The 22052-nt window shown below is 41.3% G+C and overlaps 1 protein-coding gene across 4 annotated transcripts in view; it reads left to right on the top strand.

Moving 5' to 3' along the window:
- ELMOD1 (ELMO domain containing 1) overlaps positions 1 to 21720 on the top strand; it is a 53062-nt gene extending 31342 nt beyond the window's left edge. For 3 of the 4 annotated variants that reach the window (XM_063127090.1, XM_063127088.1, XM_063127089.1), the window contains 10 exons: positions 546 to 691; positions 1072 to 1100; positions 1890 to 1987; positions 3138 to 3267; positions 4993 to 5126; positions 5949 to 6017; positions 6270 to 6293; positions 11817 to 11867; positions 13140 to 13273; positions 21238 to 21720. In XM_063127090.1, the coding sequence (XP_062983160.1) occupies positions 547 to 691; positions 1072 to 1100; positions 1890 to 1987; positions 3138 to 3267; positions 4993 to 5126; positions 5949 to 6017; positions 6270 to 6293; positions 11817 to 11867; positions 13140 to 13273; positions 21238 to 21410 (987 nt within the window). In that variant the 5' untranslated portion in view covers position 546 and the 3' untranslated portion in view covers positions 21411 to 21720. The remainder of the gene's footprint in view (positions 1 to 545; positions 692 to 1071; positions 1101 to 1889; positions 1988 to 3137; positions 3268 to 4992; positions 5127 to 5948; positions 6018 to 6269; positions 6294 to 11816; positions 11868 to 13139; positions 13274 to 21237) is intronic. The other variant, XM_063127091.1, reaches the window with a different exon arrangement.
- The last annotated feature ends 332 nt before the right edge of the window (positions 21721 to 22052 follow it).

The following is a 22052-nucleotide window of genomic DNA, read 5'->3' as shown; positions in this document are numbered from 1 at the left end:
GCTTCCTATTCTGACCCATGAAGCTTCCTGCACTTCCTCTAGTGGGTGGGCCTCGGCCTCTGACATCATCCAACATACAGAGGACCTGGTGGGGGGGCAATTCAGCCCACCACCACCACCATAAAAGTGTCCTGTGCCCTGCTTTAAAATATATTTGTATGTACCAGGTGTATTACTCCACAATGATTGCAGTTCTACAGAAATTAAGTCATACTCTTCATTCCCCATTGTTAAATGGGTGTGATGCACAACTGTATGAATGTACGTGTATTCAGAAAGGCTGCCTCTTAGAACTGAAACTCTGGGATGATCATTCCCCGAGAATGGTTAGCAGATTTTTGTTTACCATGAGACTCTTAAAAAAAATAAAAAGTTAAAAATTGAAAAGCTTTTCTCCTGATAGTAGGCCCCTGTAGAACAGTACGTTCAAAGGATCATTTTTCAAAGGTCCTTAGAAGAATGGGATCTTTTCTTGAGATTCATTGGGGACTTTTCTTGTCTGAGGAGCTTGTCACGAGTTCTCACTTTAAGGTTTCTTTTGACAGAATGCTTGTCCAGGTGTGCCTGTACTTCTATTGTAAATGCTTGTGGCGCTGCCTGAAATTTGTGGTGAGGAAACTGACAGGACGGTGTGAATTGCAAAGGATCTGCTACAATACGAAACCTGGGGCTGGCAGAACTATGAAAATTGGTGAGTGAAAATAAAACCACTCTAGGTGTTTGCGTTAATTTTGTTCTGGGTGTTCCTGTGTTTCTTTGTATGTACAGGATAGTATGTTTTTTGGCTTAAAATTCAGCTCACATTTCAAAGTGTTTTCTTGAACAGGGTGTTACCCTACCCAATCAATATAACTTACTTTATATTAACACACACACAACTTAACTTTTCATTATATTGGTAAGAGAACTCTTTGTGTATTTTTGGGAAATCGGCCCCACTTGTTTTATAATTCTCTCCTTCCCCTTTTTCATTTTGGATGATATGATAATAAAGTGTTTTGATGTACTTACCTTGTTGGACCTGCTAAAAACTAATAAAAATTAAACGTTTCACGTATGTTTTCTTGGCAGAAACATCATTGAGGAGTTCAAAAAATAAGGTGAGCATAGGCCTAACTTTCCACGCTATGCTTGCCCAACTCCCTTTCCTAATTATGCCGCCTTGTGAATAAGATCACAGAAAGCTTCGCTAAGCTGCTTGCCTACCTATAATTAAGCTAGCAGGTAAAGGTGGGTGGGGGTGCAGTCCTCTTACCTCAGTGGCCACAAGAAAGCTACCTGACATCTTCACAAGTTCTGGGTTCAAATTCCCACTTGGCTCTGATGCTCTAGGGATATCTTTTGGCAAGTTACAATCTTTCACGCTAATCTTCCTTGTAGGACTGCTGTTCAGTATCCTTGGGATGGTAATTTGCAGAATATGTTGTACACTGAAAAGGGCTGTAAAATTAAAGAGTCTTTATCAGTAATAATAATCTTTATTAGATGCAGCATACGTCAGCTAGATCACACAGAATAATCCATGCAAATGTCAAGACCAACAAGATGCACTTGACAACATGTCAGGTGCATTTTTAGTTTTTGAAGTTTGCTTTTTCTCCCGACAGCCCTGTGAAGTAGATCACTACTAATCTCATTTGGCAGATGGGAACTGAGACTGCAGGATAGTGACTTGCGTTGTGCCATCCATTGAGCTAGCGCCTGCTTGGGAAAAGCGACGTTAGCTTATTGATAGGCTTGACCATAATTCAGTCTGATGTATGCATAAATAGAAACCCAGCTTTGTGATGTCATCATTCTAGCAGCTCTATAAAAGTTGCATTCAATCATGTTGGCTACATTTCACTTTCTATGGGAGTAACTGACGCGAGTGAAATTCTTTTCTTCAGTTGCTCCAAAGTTCAGTGAGTGTTCATCCAGATGCTATTGAAAAAACTATAGATGCCATCATGGAACTTAAAAGGATTAACCTGGATGTAAACCCACAGTAAGTTTGTGCATGTGGAGGTGTTTATGTGTGTTATTTTGTGTATTTAAATATTTTGCTCTACATTGCTTTGGAGTCTCTTTTCTCACATAGATTCTCAGTAGATTTGTGCAGTTCAATTCTTTAGTTGTGTCAGATGCTCATAAATTCTTCTTCGTTGTGTCTGTGCATCATGGATATGGGCCCTGCACCCGCGCGGAGTTTCGATTTGGGAAATGTCTCTAGCTGAGAAATGGTTTTGGCAGAAACCCTTCCCCACTATCCTACTCTGCATGTCCCTGGCAGGTTCCCTGTCTCAAATAAGTGGTTCTTCTGTGAAAGGTGGTATTTGACAATGGCTGGCATCCTTTTCCTACAAGGTTATTCTGAGTTTTGCTTACTTTACAGCTTGAGGGCCACTTCACACATTACACTTTATACATACACCCAGTTCTTAAGTATGCATCTAAAAATGTAATGTGTGAATGTCATCAGTACTTTTTTGGGTCATACAGCTACACACACCAAGGAGCCTGATGAGTGTATGCTCAATGGCAAACCCAGGATGGCTTTGGAGCACTAGTATGCTGTGATTTCCACTAGAGCAGGAACAAATGTAAAACCTGTCCATTGGAATTGTCTCAGGATAGAACAGAAGCTAACAGATTCAGAACTGAACAAAACCCTGGTTCCAGTTCTCTCTTTATGTCTATAGTAGCACTTCCATTACTTTTCCATTGGCAATTGAGAAATTAAATACTGCTGCAACTTCCTTTACCAGCATTATATAGAATTGGAGATCACAGCCCTCCTTTTACACACACACACACACACACACACACACACACACATCCGCTCCAGATTTTTCACCCACTTCTCCAATGGGGAAGGAAGTAAGTCTAAAAAGGGAACAGTTGTGGGAGAGCAGCAAAGAATAGTGTTCACAAAGGGAGATTTAAAAATGGCACAATCTTAGGGCAGGTAAAGCAGTACTAATGAAACAAAGTTGGCTTTTTGAACAAAGCCTCCCATGTTGTCTCAATAAATGCGCTTTTCATGGTGAAGAGGATCAGGGTGTAGCTCCATACTGTGGTAATAGCAACAATGCAAAGCCAAATTGCTGAGTGCAGCATGTTAACTGACTGTTGTTTTGTTTGTCTCTTCACTCTAGGCTGGGTGTATCTCTGCAGGCCTGCCTCCTACAGATTGTAGGGTACAGGAATTTGATTGCAGAGGTTGAGAAGCTGCGTCGAGAGCCCTATGATTCTGAGGATTCCCAGCACGAAGAAATGCTTCTGAAGGTATGCAATCACGTCACCTTTACAAGAAGCTTTTTAGATTGCAGAGACCATTGATAAAACTATGTACTCAGAGTCTCGTCAAAAGGCTTGGTTGAATAGCGGAAAGTCCAACTGTTCACTCAAAGCATGGTCTACAGTACGAGATGCAAGCCCAGCATCCCTGATAGTCGGCTGCCCAACATCTGTGTGAATACTTCCAGCAAAAGAGAGCCCTCCTCCTCCCAAGACAGTCCATTATGCTATTGAACAGATGTTTATTTGTTGTACTGAGAGAATGTAGAAGAAAGAGAGGTGAGCTCTGGTGCTGTGTGTAAATAAACAATTGACATTTTATTTCTGTAACGATAAAACAACCCAGAATTTTTTTTAGTTCTGATAGCAGGACATACAACAAACGCTGAGGCTTTTCCATCAAGCAAACTGTGTTTGCAGTATTGCAGCTTGCCCGCCTTTTTTCTTATTACAGCTCCTGAGGAAGGATTCTTCTGAATCCGAAACGTCGAGCGTTTTTATGTCGTTACAAAAATAAAATGTTCATTGTTTATTTACACACAGCACCAGAGCTCACCTCTCTTTCTTCTACCTCCTTACTGGTGCCAATTCCCTTCACCTACCAGTACTGAGAGAATGGCCTGTTAACTCCAATTTATTAAAAACTTCCTGACTGTTAGAGCAGTACGACAATGGAACCAGTTACCAAGGGAGGTCGTGGGTTACTAGAGCTAATCAAGAGGCACTGGACAGCCATCTGTCAGGAACGCTTTAAGTCTAGGGGGTTGGACTCGATGGCCTTATAGGCCCCTTCCTGCTCTACTATTCTATGATTCTATTAGGGGACTTCTGGACCAAACTGTACCTGACACAGGAGGTACATGATAGGAGTTTCCTGCGGCGGAGTGGTGGGTGGGCAGGCAGGGACATCTGGCTAGAAACAAATACTGGACTAAATTCAATGAATCTTGACCTGATCCAGAAGAGCCACTTGTATGTAGAGAGCAAATCAAATCATGGTTTAAAAATAGACATATTAAACTGATAGTATAAACATAACAATGACACCTTTGATTAATTAAAGGTGTCAATTAATTTTTTAAAAAATTGCCAAGTGAATTATTCATATTATTTTTGCAGAGTTTCTCATTGCATATCTCTGAGACAGAAAACTATCCCAAGCTTTTGTTCGCCCAGGATTCTAGCAGACAAACTGGTTCCTCATACCTCATCAGCGGTCTCTGGTACCGCTCTCTTCTGAAGGCAGTGCTGTCAGTGTTAGGGGTCTCTATTTTATTTTTATTTTCCTCTTCCGTATGTTGTGCCCTTGTGAAATTGCCATAAGGGGGAAAACCATTCTTTCAGACTTAGAGGAACAACAGGGTTTTAATTGCCTCTCGCTTTAGAACCGCACTGCAATTTGCAGCTAAATAAACTGCACTTAGGGGTCTGTGCAGAGCTAATGAATATACACAATGAGTCCCTGTTACACTTTTTTGCTCTGTTTCTGCTTTCAGCTAAACAGGATTTCCCACTGACCATTTTTGAAAAGTCTGCTGTATCAATGGAGCTCTTCTTGCCCAATCTTTATTTGGAAAATTGCCCCAAGGCGCCTCTGAATACTGTGCATAACAATGAGGGTGAAACCTATAGAGAACTGATTTCAGAAATGTCACTCCTTAGATATCCTGAATTGTAATGTACCCATGACTTCCTATCTCTCCCCTCCTGTAGCTATGGAAATCGTTGAAACCAAATTCCCCGTTGGAAGCTCGGATTTCCAAGCAGTGGTGTGAAATTGGTTTCCAAGGCGATGATCCTAAAACAGACTTCAGAGGAATGGGCCTCCTGGGATTATATAACTTGTTGTAAGTATATTTTTATTTATTTTAAAGATGGAGTATAAAGGGATCACGTTACATTTCCACTGATACATTTCTGACTTGTATCCATTGCCGTTCTTAAAATGCTTGGAGACTTCCCACCTTGATTTATTGCAGGTCCATCCCTCTAGTTGATAAATACTTTATTTTCTTCCTTTTCTATGAGCAATTCAGTTCACAACCAAGTCAAACAGTATTTTGTATTTATTGAATATTGATTAAAAAGTCCCCAGTTTTTAACAGAAGTATCCAGCCTGTCTCTTTTTCTCTCTCTTTCCTTCCTTTGATTTTTGCCCAACATGCTAATTTTACCATTGATGGGGTAATCCCATAACTTCTGAAATAATGCACTAACTGCTAGAATTTTTCCTTGTCTCTGCTATGTATATATTTATTTAGAATATATGATTTATTTAGAATATATATACTCACACGTTATGTATTATGTGGAGGGGAACAGCACGCCCCCAACTTCAGCACCACATGAAGTGGATCATGTGTCCAATTTAGGCTGCAATCCTATAACTATTATTATTATTATTATTATTATTATTATTATTATTATTATTATTATTTATTTATATAGCACCATCTATGTACATGGTGCTGTACAGCGTAAAACTACTTATCTGGGAGTAAGTCCCACTGACCTCAATGCAATTTACATCTGAGTAGACGTGTATAAGATTGCACTGTTTTATTCTGTATGAACTGGGTCTCTGCGTACAGTTCCATGTGATGAGGGAAACGCACCTACAGTGGTTTGGGACGATGTCATTCAATACTGAAATGTGTTTTCTCCTCCAGATACTTTGCTGAACGCGATGCTACTGCGGCTCAGCAGATCCTCTCTGACTCCCTTCAACCAAAATACAGGTAACGTTTGAAGCTGGAAATAGAAGCACTCTGTAATAAATCACTTTAGTAATCATTTTGCGTCCCTTTTACTGTGAATACGCAAGATATTCTGTCTTTCTTGGACTCTGTTTCTTAGACTGGAGAGCCTAGGTTCCATATATTCTACTAAATTTATCTTACTGGTAACTACGTTAACTTTAATCCACGTTTATATCGATTATTTTAAGACACTTATTTTTTCTTTCTTTTTTTTCATCTTTCACAATGAAGGGAAGTCACTAAAGAGGAGCTAAGGTATTTTATTTTTCTTTTGCATTTTAAAAGCATTTTGCATTTTCCTTTTGCATTTTGATTGCTGTGAACTGCCCAGAGAGCTTTAGCTATTGGGTGGCATGGAAATGTAATAGATAGATAGATAGATAAATAAATAAATAAATAAAATAAGCCTTGAAAGCGAGTTTTATAGAAGACAGTGCAGATACAGAGTGGATTCCACAAAAAAAGGGGCAAGCTGCAGTCCTTCTATTTATTTATTTACAAGATTTATATACCGCTCCATATCCAAAATAGATTGTGGAGTGGTGAACATAGGAATAAAATAGTAAAAAGGCTTAAGATAGCAAATTTAAATTGTTCAGTTTAAAATAGAATACCAATAAAAACGGCTGGTCAGGTGAGGAATGCTTCCCAGGAAGGAGGTTTTCAGGATGCACTAGAAGCAACACAGTGTTGGAACCTGCCTGACCCCCAGGGGCAGAGAGTTCCAAAGAAAAGGGGCTACCACATTAAAGGCTCTTCTCCTGGTGCCCTGCAGATGTTTTAGACCACAAGTCCCAGCATTCCTGACTTTTGATAATACTGGACGGGGCTAATGGAAGTTGAAATCCAAAACATCTGGAGGGTAGCAGGTTCTTGGTCCATTGTTGGAATTAGAGAAATGGACTAAATCAGGAGTGGGCAACTTTGGGGCTTCCAGTTTCTCTTGTTTTCAAGCTAAATTTGTCCCTTTTAAGCATCCATCACAGCCGCCGAAAGTTGTTGGCAACCTGCCAAAAAATTTTTTGCCGCTGTCCCCTATTGTAGGTATTTTTGTACACATTTTTAAATTTGCAAACTATATCGCAACAGAGCGAATATCACCGTGTAACTGCATTCTGTTCTGTGTGTGGGTTCAGGAAGTGCGAATTTGGTAACTGTGTGAACTGAACTGTACTACATCCCTAGTACAGAAGCTCTAGACCAGGAACATGAGGTATCTAGGGCATGTTCTAGGACTGTACGGCTTAGCCCAGGTGGCCAGGGATAAGTTGCAACAAGCCCTTATGAATTAGTTCAGTCGTAGAGATGCTCTCTTGCTCCCAGAGGTATGTTCTTGGCAGATGATCACCCTGAAGCATAACCGTGACATTGCACTATAATCCATACAAATGTGCTAGGCTATGTTATGTATGTGGCAGTGCCTGGGAGAAAGTAAATGATGCAGTGTCAAAACATATTTATTCACATCACTTTTGCTTCCTTGCAAGTTGCGGCATGGCAGCCTGTTTTACCCTTTTGGTGCCATTTGTGATCAAAGGCACTTACACCCTCAGAAAACTCTGCTAGGCAGAAAAGTCCACTTAAAAAATAAAATACGTGATTGTGAGCACTTTAGCTCTTAGTGATTAGGTTTTGGAATCTGGGGCTGTATATACAGCTGTTTTCCCCACACTTCTGGATAGAACCTAATTCCATTTTCTGAATGGGAAAGTTGTGGCGCTGCAAGTCCTCCTATCATTCTTTGTGTGCTTTTGACCTACAGATCCTTTGGGGTATTGTGTTGTGGCTGTGCATGCAGTTTTCCATTAAAAAGCATCCTCGAGTGACAGAAATAATTCTAGAGACATACGTCTTCTAGAGTACATTTATGTTGCTATAAGATGCTGGTGGTGATGATATGAAATGTAATGTGTCCCTATTTTATTCATATTTGGAACGAGATTCTTCCTGGGTAGGCATTAATTACTGCTGGTAAGAGTGCTTTCTACTGTTTGGTGTTTTCCGGGATCTATGAAAAATCAGGAAGGCATGTCATTGTTGCTGCAGTAGCAGCACCAACAAATGTAGAAAGCAACGTTTCAAGGGTCTGTGTTAGCCAGAATGATAGGAATGTCCATTTCTTTATACGTATATTAGTGCTGTCAGCTATAAAACATGTATATATTTAAATAATGTATCACTTTTTAGTCCTTATCGTAGATTATTTTAAGAAACAGCCCGTAGCATGCCTTTTGGAAAAACTGATTAGATCATGCTCTTAAGTCAAAGAGATTGGGACAGTGGGTTGTAGCTTAATAGTGCATTTAACTTGGGTTTATGTCTTGCACTGCCATAAGAGTGCTTACCGGGTGGGCAGTGAAACAGGGCCACCTACATGATTCATTACAAATATACTGCTGCATATCTGGGGAGTCTCCTGCATATGCAGGAAAACCACTACCTTCATATACAGGAGACTCCCTAGTTTTGCAGTATTATATTCATTTGTAAATTAAAAGAGATAAAAACATAGATTTAGGCCATGTGTTCTGTTGATGCCTTGCACTGTAACCTGTTCTGCTATGGTCTTTAACATATCTTTAACAGAGGTCAGAATAGGTCAGGTTTCAGAAGGAAGCTAACCGCCCAGAGTGAACCGCTCAGAGAGCTCCGGCTATTGGGCAGTATAGAAATGTAATAAATAAATAAATAGGAATAGATCAACACCATAGAAAGCTCCACGTGAGACTAGAAACCAGGCAGTGGTTTGTAAGTTGCTTCAACAAGGAGCAGAGCAAGACTGAGCCTTAAATAAGAGTTTGGCTGCTGTCTTTAGAGTGGTAGCCCTGCCTTCATACTGACTGAGGTTTTGCCTCCTAAAGGGGATTGGTCTGTTTTGGCCACCTCAGACTGCAGCAGTGTGGGAGTGGTTTGAGGTATGCTAGTTTTGTCTTCACTGTCTGGTGACAGTAGTGCAGCCTCCTCTTAACGCAAGAGAGCTGAGCCCCAGGGAGGTGAAAGCCTTGTAAAGTATTTCCATAGCTGAGTTGTTTCTCTAAGCCTCTTCTTTTGAGTACAAGGGGACAGAATCCTCTGAGGACAAGGGTTCAGGGTCATGGTCCGTGACAAAACAAATATAACACACACAAAAACCAACCTCATTATGACTGAGTATATTGAGTGGTTTCTAGTGGCCGTGGAATGTTGAGGGTGTTAGAGAGAGAAGTCCTGCTTAAAATACAGTTAAAATACAATGACAAATAATTTAAACAATTTGAAAAACCCGTAAGTGGCAACTGAAGCAATGGGTAACCTGCTTCCCTCAGTGCCTTGGAGGAAGGCCAAGATCCAAATGTGATTTTTAAATATATTTAAACTTAGTATTGTGTTGGATATGAATTGCACATCTTTGTGTGGTGCGAGTTGCCCTGTTGATTTTCCCTGTGTGGTGTCTGTTGGCGGCTCTCCTCACATCCACCTTTTATTTGTTAAAGCAAAAGTGTGCCTCTTTAAAAGAAAAAAAAGTAGGAGGGGTACATTTGTTTGTTTAAACCTTGTTTTTTCATCAAAAAAAGTTAGTGGCTGACAAAGTCTGCATTAAAGATAGCATCAAAATTAGAAGAAACCACCTCTGTAGTCAGTCTCTCCAAAAGCTCACATGAATAAAAGCTTTGATCACCTTCTAAAATGGTAGGGGAAGTGACTAAGCAAGCCCTAGTTTGGTTAATGTATCATCTGAATCAGGAACTCGAGCTTGTTTCTCCCTTGACAAGCCAACCCTGGCTTACAACTCTGACTTGGGATAGAGATGAGCCACAATTACCCATTAGTACATCTCACTAACCAAGCAAAGGATGGAGAATCCCTGGCTTGTTTAGCCACTCCCACTGGCAGGAGGAGCCAATCAGGAACAATCAAGCCATGTGCACTTGGACGCTGTCTCACTCATAGTAAGCCAAACGTTTCTTTTTAAATTCTGGCTTACTGTGACATTCAAGTGTGGCCATAGGGGACAACGTATACAATCCATTTGTAGCGTTGACTGAGGCCTGGTTCCTTTTCATTTTAGGTTAGTTAAAAATAGAAAACCCACTTCAAAATCTGTTGTAGACTATCAGCTTCATCAACTACTTTAAAATAAATTCTAAAAAGCTTTAAATATTATTTCATTTAAATGTGATGAAATGTGAAACAATTTGTACGTTAAAAATATTAATAATATAATAAAATTATCTTCTGTTTTTCGTTACATAAAGATCAGTTCACTGTCACACTCTCTCTGAGGGAGGGTGGACCTTAAGTTCTGGGTACTCTGTACAGCACCATGTACATTGATGGTGCTATATAAATAAATAATAATATAATAATAATGGGTATAATTAGGGATAAAGTACTGCCTCTTCGTAATGACTGTGATGAATAAACTGAACCAACTGAGGGCCAGTTTACTTACATCCCCAACGGTATTGGCGGAAGTCTAAATTCATGTGTTCTTAAAGACAATTCTTTAATGATAGAGAACAATAAAAATGTGAATTTACTTTATTCTTATAACAAATATTGAAACAGAAGTGGTGGAGAGATAAACAAAACAAGGCTTCTTAGAGACTTTTTATCAACTGTCAACAGAAAAAACATAACTGTCATCAGAGAGAGCAGTTAGAGCCAGGAAGCAAGCCTGAGAATTGCATCATGGGACACTCGTAGGATGTTCAGTTTAAAGAGATATTCTCAGGCTGAGTTTCTTGGACAGTCAATGTTGCTTACATCTAGCAGGAGGGAGCTTCTGGCTCACGTCCTCCACCATCACCTACAATCTGCCCCCTATTTTGAACAGGAATAGATCAGTTGGTTAGGGCTTTAATGCAGTCTTCCCTAGCCTGTGCCCTTCATGTCGGCAATGCTGTCTAGGGATTATGGGTAATGTAGTCCAACACATCAGATTGGGGAGAGTGCATTAGAGCAGTGGTCCTCAACTGGTCCACACCCGAGACCCACTTGGGACTCTCAACCTGCAACATGGGTCACAATTTCACAATTCCCTAATGTGGCGGCAGCAACACCCTTTTGGAATGATCTTGAAACCCTCTTTGGGGTCGCAACCCACCAGGTGGAAACCACTGCAGTAGAGCATACTCTTTTGGGATTCCGATGACATAGATTAGATATGGTAGGGAGGACAGGTACTAACCCTAAGCCAATTTCATGTTTTGCCATGTATACAGCATTTATGCCCAGCCTTGTGTAAACTGGCTCCCAAGCGCTTAGAAAGTTTGGACATGAAGGCAATACGTTTTGCTATAATCTTCCTACTTCAGTAGCAGTGTTAGTTCCTCAGGCTTGTTTCCAATGATTAATGTCATATCTGTCTTATAGAATACCAAAGGCTACACTCAACTTTGCTAAGAGTTGGGAAAAAATAGAGCTTTCCGCAGATTTTTCCTCCTGTCTTCCCCAGTGTAACAGAATTGCCGTATCCTCCTTTTTTTTCCTTTTAAGGCAGTACAGAGAATAAATTGGCTTTGACAGAGAGAATACCGAAGTCACAGTACATTTTTAGATTGCACTGATGAGGATGTTATAGTGATAGTGGTATAAGGCAAGCGAGCTGAGCTAGATTCTGTGGTTTTGTATTTGCCTAGTTTTAAAAGAATACAAATATATTCTATTCACCCAAATCAGAGTAAAATGCTACTAAGTTGATCAACCTTTTCTGGGTAATGATTATTATACAGAGAGAATCAATTTTGCATTTGTATACTAACACATGATTTATTTATTCTTCCCCCCACCCCCCAGTAAATTCAGCAAGGCGGAGTGGGAGAAGAAAAAATATGATAAAGCCATTGGGTAAGTGTAAAATTCCAAAATAGCAATACCCTGGAGATCCATGACCTGTCAGTGTTGACAATTCTGGGTAGTATCCAATATTAGTCCTATGTAGAGTAGACCCATTGAAGTGAATAGGAGGTAAGTCTCTTTCATTTCAATGGTTATACTCTACATCGAACTAGCATTAGATACTGCCCACTGGGCTAGATAGGCCAGTAGTCTGACTTCCTGTGTCAGGCAACTTCCTGTGATTCTATGTTGTATAAACAGGCTGGAAAGTTTCAGCAGCTTCCTGTGGCTGTTGCAGGCACTTGCATGGGCAACAGCAAACTGTGGCTGTCCTGGTCATAGCTAGCGAATGGTTTGCCTTCAAAGGGTGGGAGAGTACTAATGCCAAGAGGAGAGCCATACTGTCAGAGTACTCGTGCTTCACTCTCCCCCCACCCACCCTGCAGCTCATTCTACTTCCCCTCCCCGCTCAAAAAGAAAGGAACATGTTAACCAAGGAAATATTTTTGTCATGGCAGAACACATTCCATGGAGCACTTTCAGGAAAGATGAATCGCAATTAAGATGACCTGAAAGAGAGCCATGCGCTGAACCAAAACCTTGTTACTTCCTCCTTTATAAGGCTTCTTATAAAATCAAGTGGCAACCCAGAGAAATGTAATTCCTTACTGCATCCTTGGCAGCCTGGTGTAATTCACTCCCAGTTCATTCCTTTAACCACATGCACTCTTGGTTATGAACTATGATTTTTAAAAAATAGATCAACGTCTGATTTATTTGCATTGATGCAGCTGTAGTGGAACTGGAGGGGGGCATTTCCCAAATTTGGCAGATTCTCGTACAGCCATATAGCTACGAATGAAATGTGAAGTAATCCCAACTTGTTTTGAATCGTGGAAACAATTGAACATAGAAAACATATAGAAGGATTATTAAAAAAAAGTCTAAGCAGCCCATGGATTCCACGTATGTCTTGGATTGTAAAGTAATAAAATATGAATAGAACTTAAGAGTTCTACGCTTTGTCAATAATTCAGTATATTTCTTTGTATTTATTTATTTCCTTTTTTCTTAGTCTTAGGCATCTTCATCTCTCTCTTTTCTTTGTTTTTGCTTTGGAAAACTAATAAAATCTTTGAAAGAAAAAGAAAACTATCAGCACAGTGGCCAGCCTTGCTTCTAGATAGCAGGCCATGCTGTGGATTTTCTGGATGTGACTCTTCCATCCTCAGCTTGAGTCCCTTTCATGTCTTTTAATTTCTTTGCCATGTTTTTTCACAGATACTCCTTTGCTATTGTTGGCATTAACATAACAGACCTTGCGTACAACCTACTTATCAGTGGTGCTCTGAAAACACACTTCTACAACGTTGCTCCAGAAGCTCCGACATTATCCCATTTCCAGCAGACATTCTGTAAGTACAGTGTGTGTGTGTGTGTGTGTGTGTGTGTGTGTGTGAGAGAGAGAGAGAGAGAGAGAGAGAGAGAGAGACGGGAGGGGAGGGGAGGGGAGGGGAGGCAGGAGAAGAAGAATTGTATGTGTTGTGCTGGTAATATTTTCTCTTAACATCACTGCAGATGATCAATTAGAAAAGCTCAGGTTCCATTGGTTGATGCCAACCTTAAATTAAATTAAATTTGACATTTGTCTAGTGGTGACCAATGTGCGACAAAAATAGTTAGCTGAACGTGCTTTATAGGAGAGCTGATATTCTCAAACTGAAGAAACTCTTTCCTTTTTCCCATTGCAAATGTTTACTGTCTCCAAACAACCATGAAGATCTGTCAGCAAAATTCCCCATGCTGTTTTATTTCACTTTGCTTATTGATTTTGTTTTCGCTTTTATTTTAGCATATTTTTTGGGAGCAAGGGTGAGTTTTTCTGGTGATAAGAATGTTGGGATAAACTCCCTTACTGATAAGATCCTTCAGCTAATTTAGCATCTGTCCAATCCTTAAGAGATCTAAATATCTCCCAGCTTCAATCTTGGCCTAGCTCATCACTGAGGTCAAAATGCTAGCTCAACACAGAGGTCAAAGCTATCTCCCCAGCACTGTAGCCTCTGCCAGTCTCCAGGAAAATGAAGCTTCTCTCAGTCTTTGTCGATCTCTGCCACTTGGACCTCCAGCTCTCACGTCTCTGTCCCTCTTCTGCCTCTCTTCCGTGCTGTTTCTATAGCAGCCTTTTTGGCTTGGACTCACTGCTCATCTTTGTTGGTCCATTCCCACCCATGTTTGAAATGGCATAATTATCTCCAGGTGGAGTAATATCAGGAGCCAGCCCAGCCGGGTCTCCACCCCCACACAATCTCTCACAAATGAATTGTCATTGCTAGTGACTGACACTCTTGTTTATAAAGTTGTCCTTCCTGATGCAATGAACTAAAAACCATGTTTATGTCCTGATGGCTCAAGGTTGCTTTCATACATATGACCCTCAGCATAACTCCGAATCCCAAGACCATGTATACCACACAGTATACATGGTTCTGAAACAGGCAACAAATCCAACCCTGTGCTCCTGAGTAGCAACTTAAGCTTTGCAGAGGATGCAGTCTCCAATGATAGTGACTCTGAAAGACAGTAGCACCAGTTCTTGGTCCTTCTGAAGTGCTGCTCCCTTGGACCCCATGCCTTGTCCACGCACCCCCCCAGGAGGTGCCACTATCCTCTAAGGAGTGGATTTCAGACTTCTCCAGTGAACTGAGAAACCCTGAAGAGCAATCCTCAAGTGGCTTTCCTCTTCTCCAACCTTCATTCCCTAGGAGAAGTCAACATCTGCAGGAAAAGGCTGCTGGCCTTTAACAGCCAGATGCAGCACCAGAAGAGGTGGAATTTCCAGAGAGACTCTCCTGAACTGCTTATAAAATCCTGCCAGTCGTTCTCAGGCTCTGCTGAAGTAACTTGTTAGTTCTCTAGGTCCAGGATTGCTGACCAAGGTCCTGAAACCTTAGTTCCATGATCCAGCCATCCTGACTACATCAAGCCTCCTCGCCTGAGTCGTCTGAATTCCCTGATAAAGCACGACACCTAGGAGTTAAAGAAGCCCAAGCTCAACTTAAACTGTAGCCCTTGTTTAGGAGGAAAATACCCCCTTGTTACTCTTTTTTCTAGGACTGCCACAATATAAAACTCCCAGCACAGACAGTTAAGATGGAGCATGTTGACATATTAACATAGGCCAGTATTATTTAACTAAATTTTATAAAATGTGTTGCTATAAATCCCTCAAAATAGTGCAAAAATTAATAATTAGTTGCTGACCAAGCATATAGGCATCAGTTGCCTGGTAAAAATATCTTTGAGAATGGTTCTAGTGCTGAGCCAAAAGTTCCTAAGTGAGAACTTTCTAGCTTGAGCTTTGGCAATGGCGGGGGGGGGGGGGGTAAAAGAGATAGTTCCCCCCCCAAGAAGTTCCTATTACAGTGACGCTGTGGGGGCTTTTGAAGGGAAGTGGAGGTTGTGAGCAAGGAGAACAGCACCACTAGCACTGCTGAGCTTTGTTCCTTCCCACCCACCACCAAATTCCCTCTGACAAAAACATGCTGTCTCCACATTTCACCATCTGTAAATGGGATCGTGAAATCATAGAATAGTAGAGTTGGAATGGGCCTATAAGGCCATCAAGTCCAACCCCCTGCTCAGTGCAGCAATCTCCATGGGGCCATTTTACTGCACCCCAGCTTTCTACTTACTATTTCCTAAAAGGAGATTAGCTCTGTGTAGGGAAACAACATGTGTGAAGTATCCCTAGACTTCATACACAAGTTTTCTACACATTTGTTTGTTTCTAATGTTTTCAAATCCTTTGCAAAATCTTAGAATTTTAGTGCCCTCCAGATGTGATGAACTACAATTCCCTTAATTCCCGGAAAAAACGTAATCAATTCCCAGCCACCATGGCCGTTTGACATGCTGGCTGGGAATTATTAGAACTGTAGTCCGACACATCTGACAAATCAATGTGTGTTGATTTGTCAGTGCCAGACCTCACCCACCAGGTGATGCTATTCCATTTGCACAGCCAAGAACTGACCTTCCTGATTTAGCTCTTCTTACTCCATGCTGCCCCAAGCTGTTCCATTCTGTACAGCTTCTACAAGGGTGTGGCCCTTGCTCGACATAGAAAGAACTAGGTGGGGAGTGGAGGAGGGAGGCAACCTTTGTAGGTCCAGGGGCCAATTTCCCCCACCTCTTCCCATTGCCATCAAAATTGCCATTGTGCTGCTGATTACGTTGCCAAAACTTTGGCAGCACAACAGTGGCAAATGAGATTTTTCTTTAAAACAAGGCACGTGCGGCACTCACTCCTTCTTTTCAAGCAAAATTACATGCTTTATTGTAAAAGAAGGTAGCCACATTTTTGTCAAATTTTGGGGGTGGCCCCAAAAGTGCCCCCCCCAAAAGTGGTTGGAGTAATGCATGCACCCATGAGCCTTGTATTGTTTGCCTGTGATCTAGGCTCAACAGAGGCAGCTAGGATAGATCTGTTGTTGTGAGGATAAAGTGGAAAGGAGGAGGATTATGTACGCTGCCTTGGGTTCCTTGCAGGAAAAAAAGGCAGGGTATAAATGCAATAATAAATAAATAAATAAATAAATAAATAAATAAATAAATAAATAAACAAACTATTATTTGACTGTTTAAAAAAGAGTATATCCTAGCATTGTAAAGGATTGGGCATATGTACATATTATATATTATCCCAGTCAATCTCAAAATCGTTTGTTTAAAATCCCAGGTCATGTTTAGGGATCCTATACTGGAGAATGCTGTTATAGCCCAAGCCGTCTTGTAAGGCTCTGATTGAGCAAGGATTTGAGCCCAGGTAAAAGTTCAAGGAGACGTTGTTGAAAAGGAATTCACCAGAGAAAATAGAAGCACTTCTGAGACACTTGCACCATATTTATTTTGGTTTTCCCCTAGCTTCTGGTGCAGGATGTCGGACGAGGGGCAGAAGAGAAGCCACATATTTGAAATGTTTCCTTTTAGAAAACGCCTCCAGGCAGTGTGTCTGAATTGCAGCAAGCTCTCGAATGAATGTAGCTGGACTAATTTGGCCTTGCAATTACTAGGTCAAATTCCAGCTGCGTTTGCATTCGCCCGTTCCCTTGGGCTTTTATCGTGCTTGCCCATGTGGAACTCGGCCACCATCCTCAGTACAGAAGTTACATTTCTGATGCTCCAGGCAATGTAGTAAATTGGACTACTACTCGCTATTTATCTAAAACTCTGGTAGATACGGAGAGAGGGTGCACTGTTTCAAACTTTATAAAAGCAAAAAGATACAACATTTATATAAACCTTCCAGAAACAACACCATATCACACACACACACACACACACACACACATGCTGTGCCAAATATTTCACTTCTGCCATTTTTGGCATTTCATTGGGGTGTGTGGGTGAAACAAAAACTCTGGCGAAAATGGCTGGGAGAGGTGAGAATTTTGATTAGCTTTCTCCTTGGGGAGGAGGACAGGATTTCTGCTTACCTTTCTAAGTGAAAGCGGTGGCTGAGGAGTCCTCTTTCTGTTGTTGTTTTTAAGGCATCCTTGCACTTACAGCAGCCCTGGACCCTTTATAGAGAGACTTCTCCAGCCCAAAAACTCCTTCTGAACTCCCAAGTTTGTTCTTCTGTACAGCAGCACAGAGCAAGCAAGATCAGAGTTTTTCTAAAGCTCCAAAAGTCCCATTTGTCCTTGTTTGCAGGAGCCCAGGACTCTCTGCAAGTCTTTGCCCAAGAAGTGTTCCCAGGCTGGAGAAGCCTGCCTGTGAATGAATGAATGAATGAATGAATAAGTTTATTATAAATATGTATAAATATGATAGATAAATAAATAAATAAATAAATATTACGGTATAAAAACCAGCACTCCAGTCAAACACCAAACAATTTAACACATTACATTACATTACAGATGTAGAACGTGCATATATTATTATTGTCTCGCCTCTTTACGGCGTGAGATGGCTGCAGCACAAAATCTGGCCACTTTCACAGTAACTTGGGCATTCGTGCCTGACAAAAGGTAATCTAAACAGAATTTGTCTGTTCTGCCTGGGAATTTTTTTATGAGTGGTGTTATTAAGGAAACTCTGAGGTCTTTATACAGGTGGCAGTAAAGTAAAACATGGACTATTGTCTCAACATCCCCCGACCCACATGGACATTGCCATTCGCTGTAAGGGATTTTTTAAAATCTGCCCTCCAGCAATGCTAAAGGTAAAACATTACACCTGGCTAACGTAAAAGCTCTTCTGAGCCTCGGAACGGTCAAGTTTATCAGGTACTTGGCAAGTGCTGGAGGACCACTATTTTCCCTGAACCCCAGGTTCAGGCTAGCTCGACTCAGTTGATCTTGTAGGTCGATGACTTGAATCTTTTGGGCAATATCCACTTTTGCTTTCTCGTATCCTAGGTTCAGCACTGCAGTCAAGGAGTAGCCTAGGGATTGCAACTTCCTATTCAAAGTATCTTTCCACCTTAAATTGAAAGTGTCCGTTAGAGTAAGTGGAGCTAAACGCATAGGGACAAACAGTAATTTTAACCAGAGATGAAACTTATGTATCCATATACGGACCTCTAATGAGATCTGGCCTGCCTCCAGCCTTACAATTATATTTTGAAGGCAGGACGGGACCACAAGTATTGCCCTCAGAAATTTAGTTTGTACAGCTTCCAGAGGGGCCAAGTTTTCATAGACACAAATCTCTGAACCATACAGCATTTGAGCTAAAACCTTAGCAGCAAAGACTTGGAGAACAGAGGGAATATGCTGCCCACCTTTGTTGTAGAAAAAGGAGAGGAGTGCCTTAATGCTCCTCTGCACATTAGCAATGGCATTTTTAGATTGAACCCTCCATATGTTTGGCGCATTTATGTATCCTTTGGTCAAGGGGAGGGACTGGCACCATCCCCTGGCTTCTATAAATACTTCTTGTAGAAACCATTGGAATAAAAGATGAAATACCCAGCACACAGTTCCTTGTGCAATACTAAAGGCAGGGGGACTCACTTCTTTTACTCCCAGAGAGTGATATTTTCTACATTAGTCCCTTAAATATTCTGAACGGGAGATTTATTGCAGTGCCGGTTTGTAATTTCAACCTCCTCTATAACAATCAAGAGGAGGGAAATAGAAGGGAATAGATCAAAGCAGGAGAGATAGCCAAATAATTATCCTTTGGAATGTGAAGTCAACCATGGGATTTACCAGAGCAGCCGTATTTGTTCTGTGCTTGATTGGTTAAGGAAATCAAAAGCAACTGTGAAGTATTTAGGCTCAATGGAAAGCAATTAAGTGCAACACAGTAAATAAAAAGCAAACTTGCTGGTTAAAATCGAAGATTAAGCGTTCAAGTTAAAAAGTTTTTAAAAATAGAAAACCAAGAATTAAAAGTCAAAATAGTAAAAACAAAAGGCAAAAACCTTCCACGGTCAGCAGCAGATAGCCCTTCAATTTCCTTTCTGCCAAGGGCACCAAGGTAAAAATTATTTATACATGTTAAAAACAACAACGGTTTATCTCAGTTTTCAGTGGGAGTGGCTCAAGGTAACAAGCCCATAAAATAGAATAGTTGAGAGTAAATAAGGTGGGAAGAAAAAGAAAATATGTGCACAAAATAGAAAATATGTAAGCAAAATCACGGAGTTCACTCAAACCCAACCGGCTCCTCCCGTCCTCTGAACCGACTCCTCAGCCTGCCTGTAAAGAGTCTCATGCTACTGCAAGTGCAAGGGGCATTTTTCAAGTAAAAAAAATAGATCCTCCAGCCACCTCCCAAATTAAAAAAAAAAAGTATGTAGAAACACAGTCCCACTCAAGGTGAAAATTATTTGAAATTCTCCCCCTCCCTGTGAAAGAGGCAGAAAAAAACAATCCCTCTTCCAGAGGGAGGTGAAACATTTCTGAAAATAAGGGGCCAGGATTTGGCACAGCACTAGATAGATCTGCTTTTACAGTTTTGAACATCCTGGTCTGAAACAAATGGAGGGGATGTCTTGGCAGGGTACTTGTACATTTTTCTCAATTCCTCCCTTGGACGCTTGAATTATATGGTGGATGGTAGCTGATGTGAAGTTGTCTGATGTTAGTGTAACATATGTCCCATTGCAATGGGTCTAACTCTAAATAGGACTAACATTGGATAAAACATATAGTACTAAAAATCTGAGATGTCCACGTATGGTCACTATCCAAGGGGCTACCTGTGTACATTCTGTGTGCATAGCCATGGATTTTAAGCTACTTGTTCATAAGATGCCTCATACTGCTTTTTTAAACTCCCCACATTCAAAAACTGCAGTCGGTTTCTGCACAGAAGGCAACCAAGGGAAAGAGGAGGAATGGAGGAAGGGGGAGCCAAAATGGGACAGAGCCAGCTGGAGTGACCTCAGAATGGACAACGAAGAAGGCCACGAAGGCAGACTACTAGTCTGGGGGATGGCAGATGAGGCAATGGATGGAAGATGGATGAGACGTAAAAGTAGGAGAGGCCTGGAGTAAGTGAGCGCTAAGATCAGAGGAGCCAAGGCAGCCTTCCCCAATCTGGTGTCTCCTGGATGTTTGGGCCTTCAACTGCCATTAGCCTCATCCACCATGGGCAGTGGTCAGGAACTCTGGGAGTTGTGGTCCAAAACTTCTGAAGGATGCCAAGTCGGGGAAGGAAAGCCAGCTGGTAATGAAGAAGGGAAATGAGGCGGACCATCATCCACTTTGCTTGGCCATTGCCCATCTTAACTGCTGCATTTCTATACGTATTCCTACTAATTGGTGGGTGACTTGCTGGTGAGGCATACCTTGCAAGGCTAATAAAAAGACGGTGCTGTCCAGTAATGTTAATATAAAGCACCAGTACCTAAACAAGTTGACTTCTCCCCCTCCCCTTAATGGGGAGCAATGAATGGGGTGGGGGCAGGCCAGCAGTGAAGCAAGAAAGGCTAGTAAAGAGCAGCTGTGCAGCCGCAGCTGCGCAGCAGCAATAGCACAGCCCCAGCGGCAGCATCTTCCCAGGAGGGAACTGCGGAGCCAATCAACAGGGTGATGATGGGGTGGGTGGGGCAAAGAGGCGGACCCAGCAGAGTGAGAGCTCTCCTTTGTTCTTCTTCCAGTTCAGTCTGAGAGTCCCAAAGGCAGACCTCCCATGTGGCTCCAGGATGTAGATGAGCAGGGAAAAGCTTAAATATAAATGGCAGACACTTACTTTCTCTCTCACACATACACACAGCAGATGTAAAAGTTTTAATTTTGAAACACACCTTGATTGGTCTATACTGAGTTACTACGGCTGTAGCTGAGGCTATTTACGGGCAAAGACAGATCATGTTCACCTGCATTCTAACACTTTGAGTTGGGCATTCCTTTTTTCTTAGGCTATTTGATGCATGAATTCCATAAATTCTGGATTGAAGAGGATCCCCTGGATATCATGGAATTTAACCGTGTGCGAGAGAAGTTCCACAAGCGAATCCTCAAACAGCTCCAGAACCCGGATATGGCTTTGTGTCCACACTTTGCTGCCTCAGAAAGCTTAATCAACCTGTAGCCGTCAACTGGGTTTGGTTTGAAAACACTGCCTCATTCTTGTGTTACGCCACCATCTAGAGATAAATCGCGAATGCATTGAATGAGCATAGCGATTGTATGCATGCTTCTTGGTGCAGTATTCATCTCTCTTTCTCTCCCTTTCCAGCTTCTCCTCATGCCGATTCTTTTGAGGGGTTTTGTCATAAAAATGGAGAGCTCCAATTGCAGCATTTTGCAGTGTTAAACATTTTGAATCGATGTCCTGTATGAGGTTTTTTTCTATTTTTTTAGGATCTTACCCATCCACCCCACTGATGCCTTTCCACCCCATTACCAGCATTTAATTAAAAGATCTCCCTGTGGGGATCTTTTTTGTATATGTGGAATATTTGAGTTGAAAAACTTGTATTGTGGAAGAATTTTAACTTGTTTTGTTTTATGATAACTAATTGAAAAAAATAAAATGAGCAAATTCCAGCTGAAGTGAAACACTTTTAGGACCCCTTGATTAGAACGGCATGTGCTTAAATCTATCCTAGTGAAGGCAATGGGGCGGAGAAGTGCTGGGTTCGGCTGGATTATGCCCTGCATTTGTACATTATTTAGAAGGCAGTATATGTGACTTGAGCCTAATGAAGACAGAATACATTAAACGTAATCT

This window comes from Elgaria multicarinata, chromosome 5 (genome assembly GCF_023053635.1).
Source record: "Elgaria multicarinata webbii isolate HBS135686 ecotype San Diego chromosome 5, rElgMul1.1.pri, whole genome shotgun sequence".
Taxonomy (NCBI): domain Eukaryota; kingdom Metazoa; phylum Chordata; class Lepidosauria; order Squamata; family Anguidae; genus Elgaria; species Elgaria multicarinata.
This window is presented reverse-complemented; position numbering and strand designations above follow the sequence as displayed.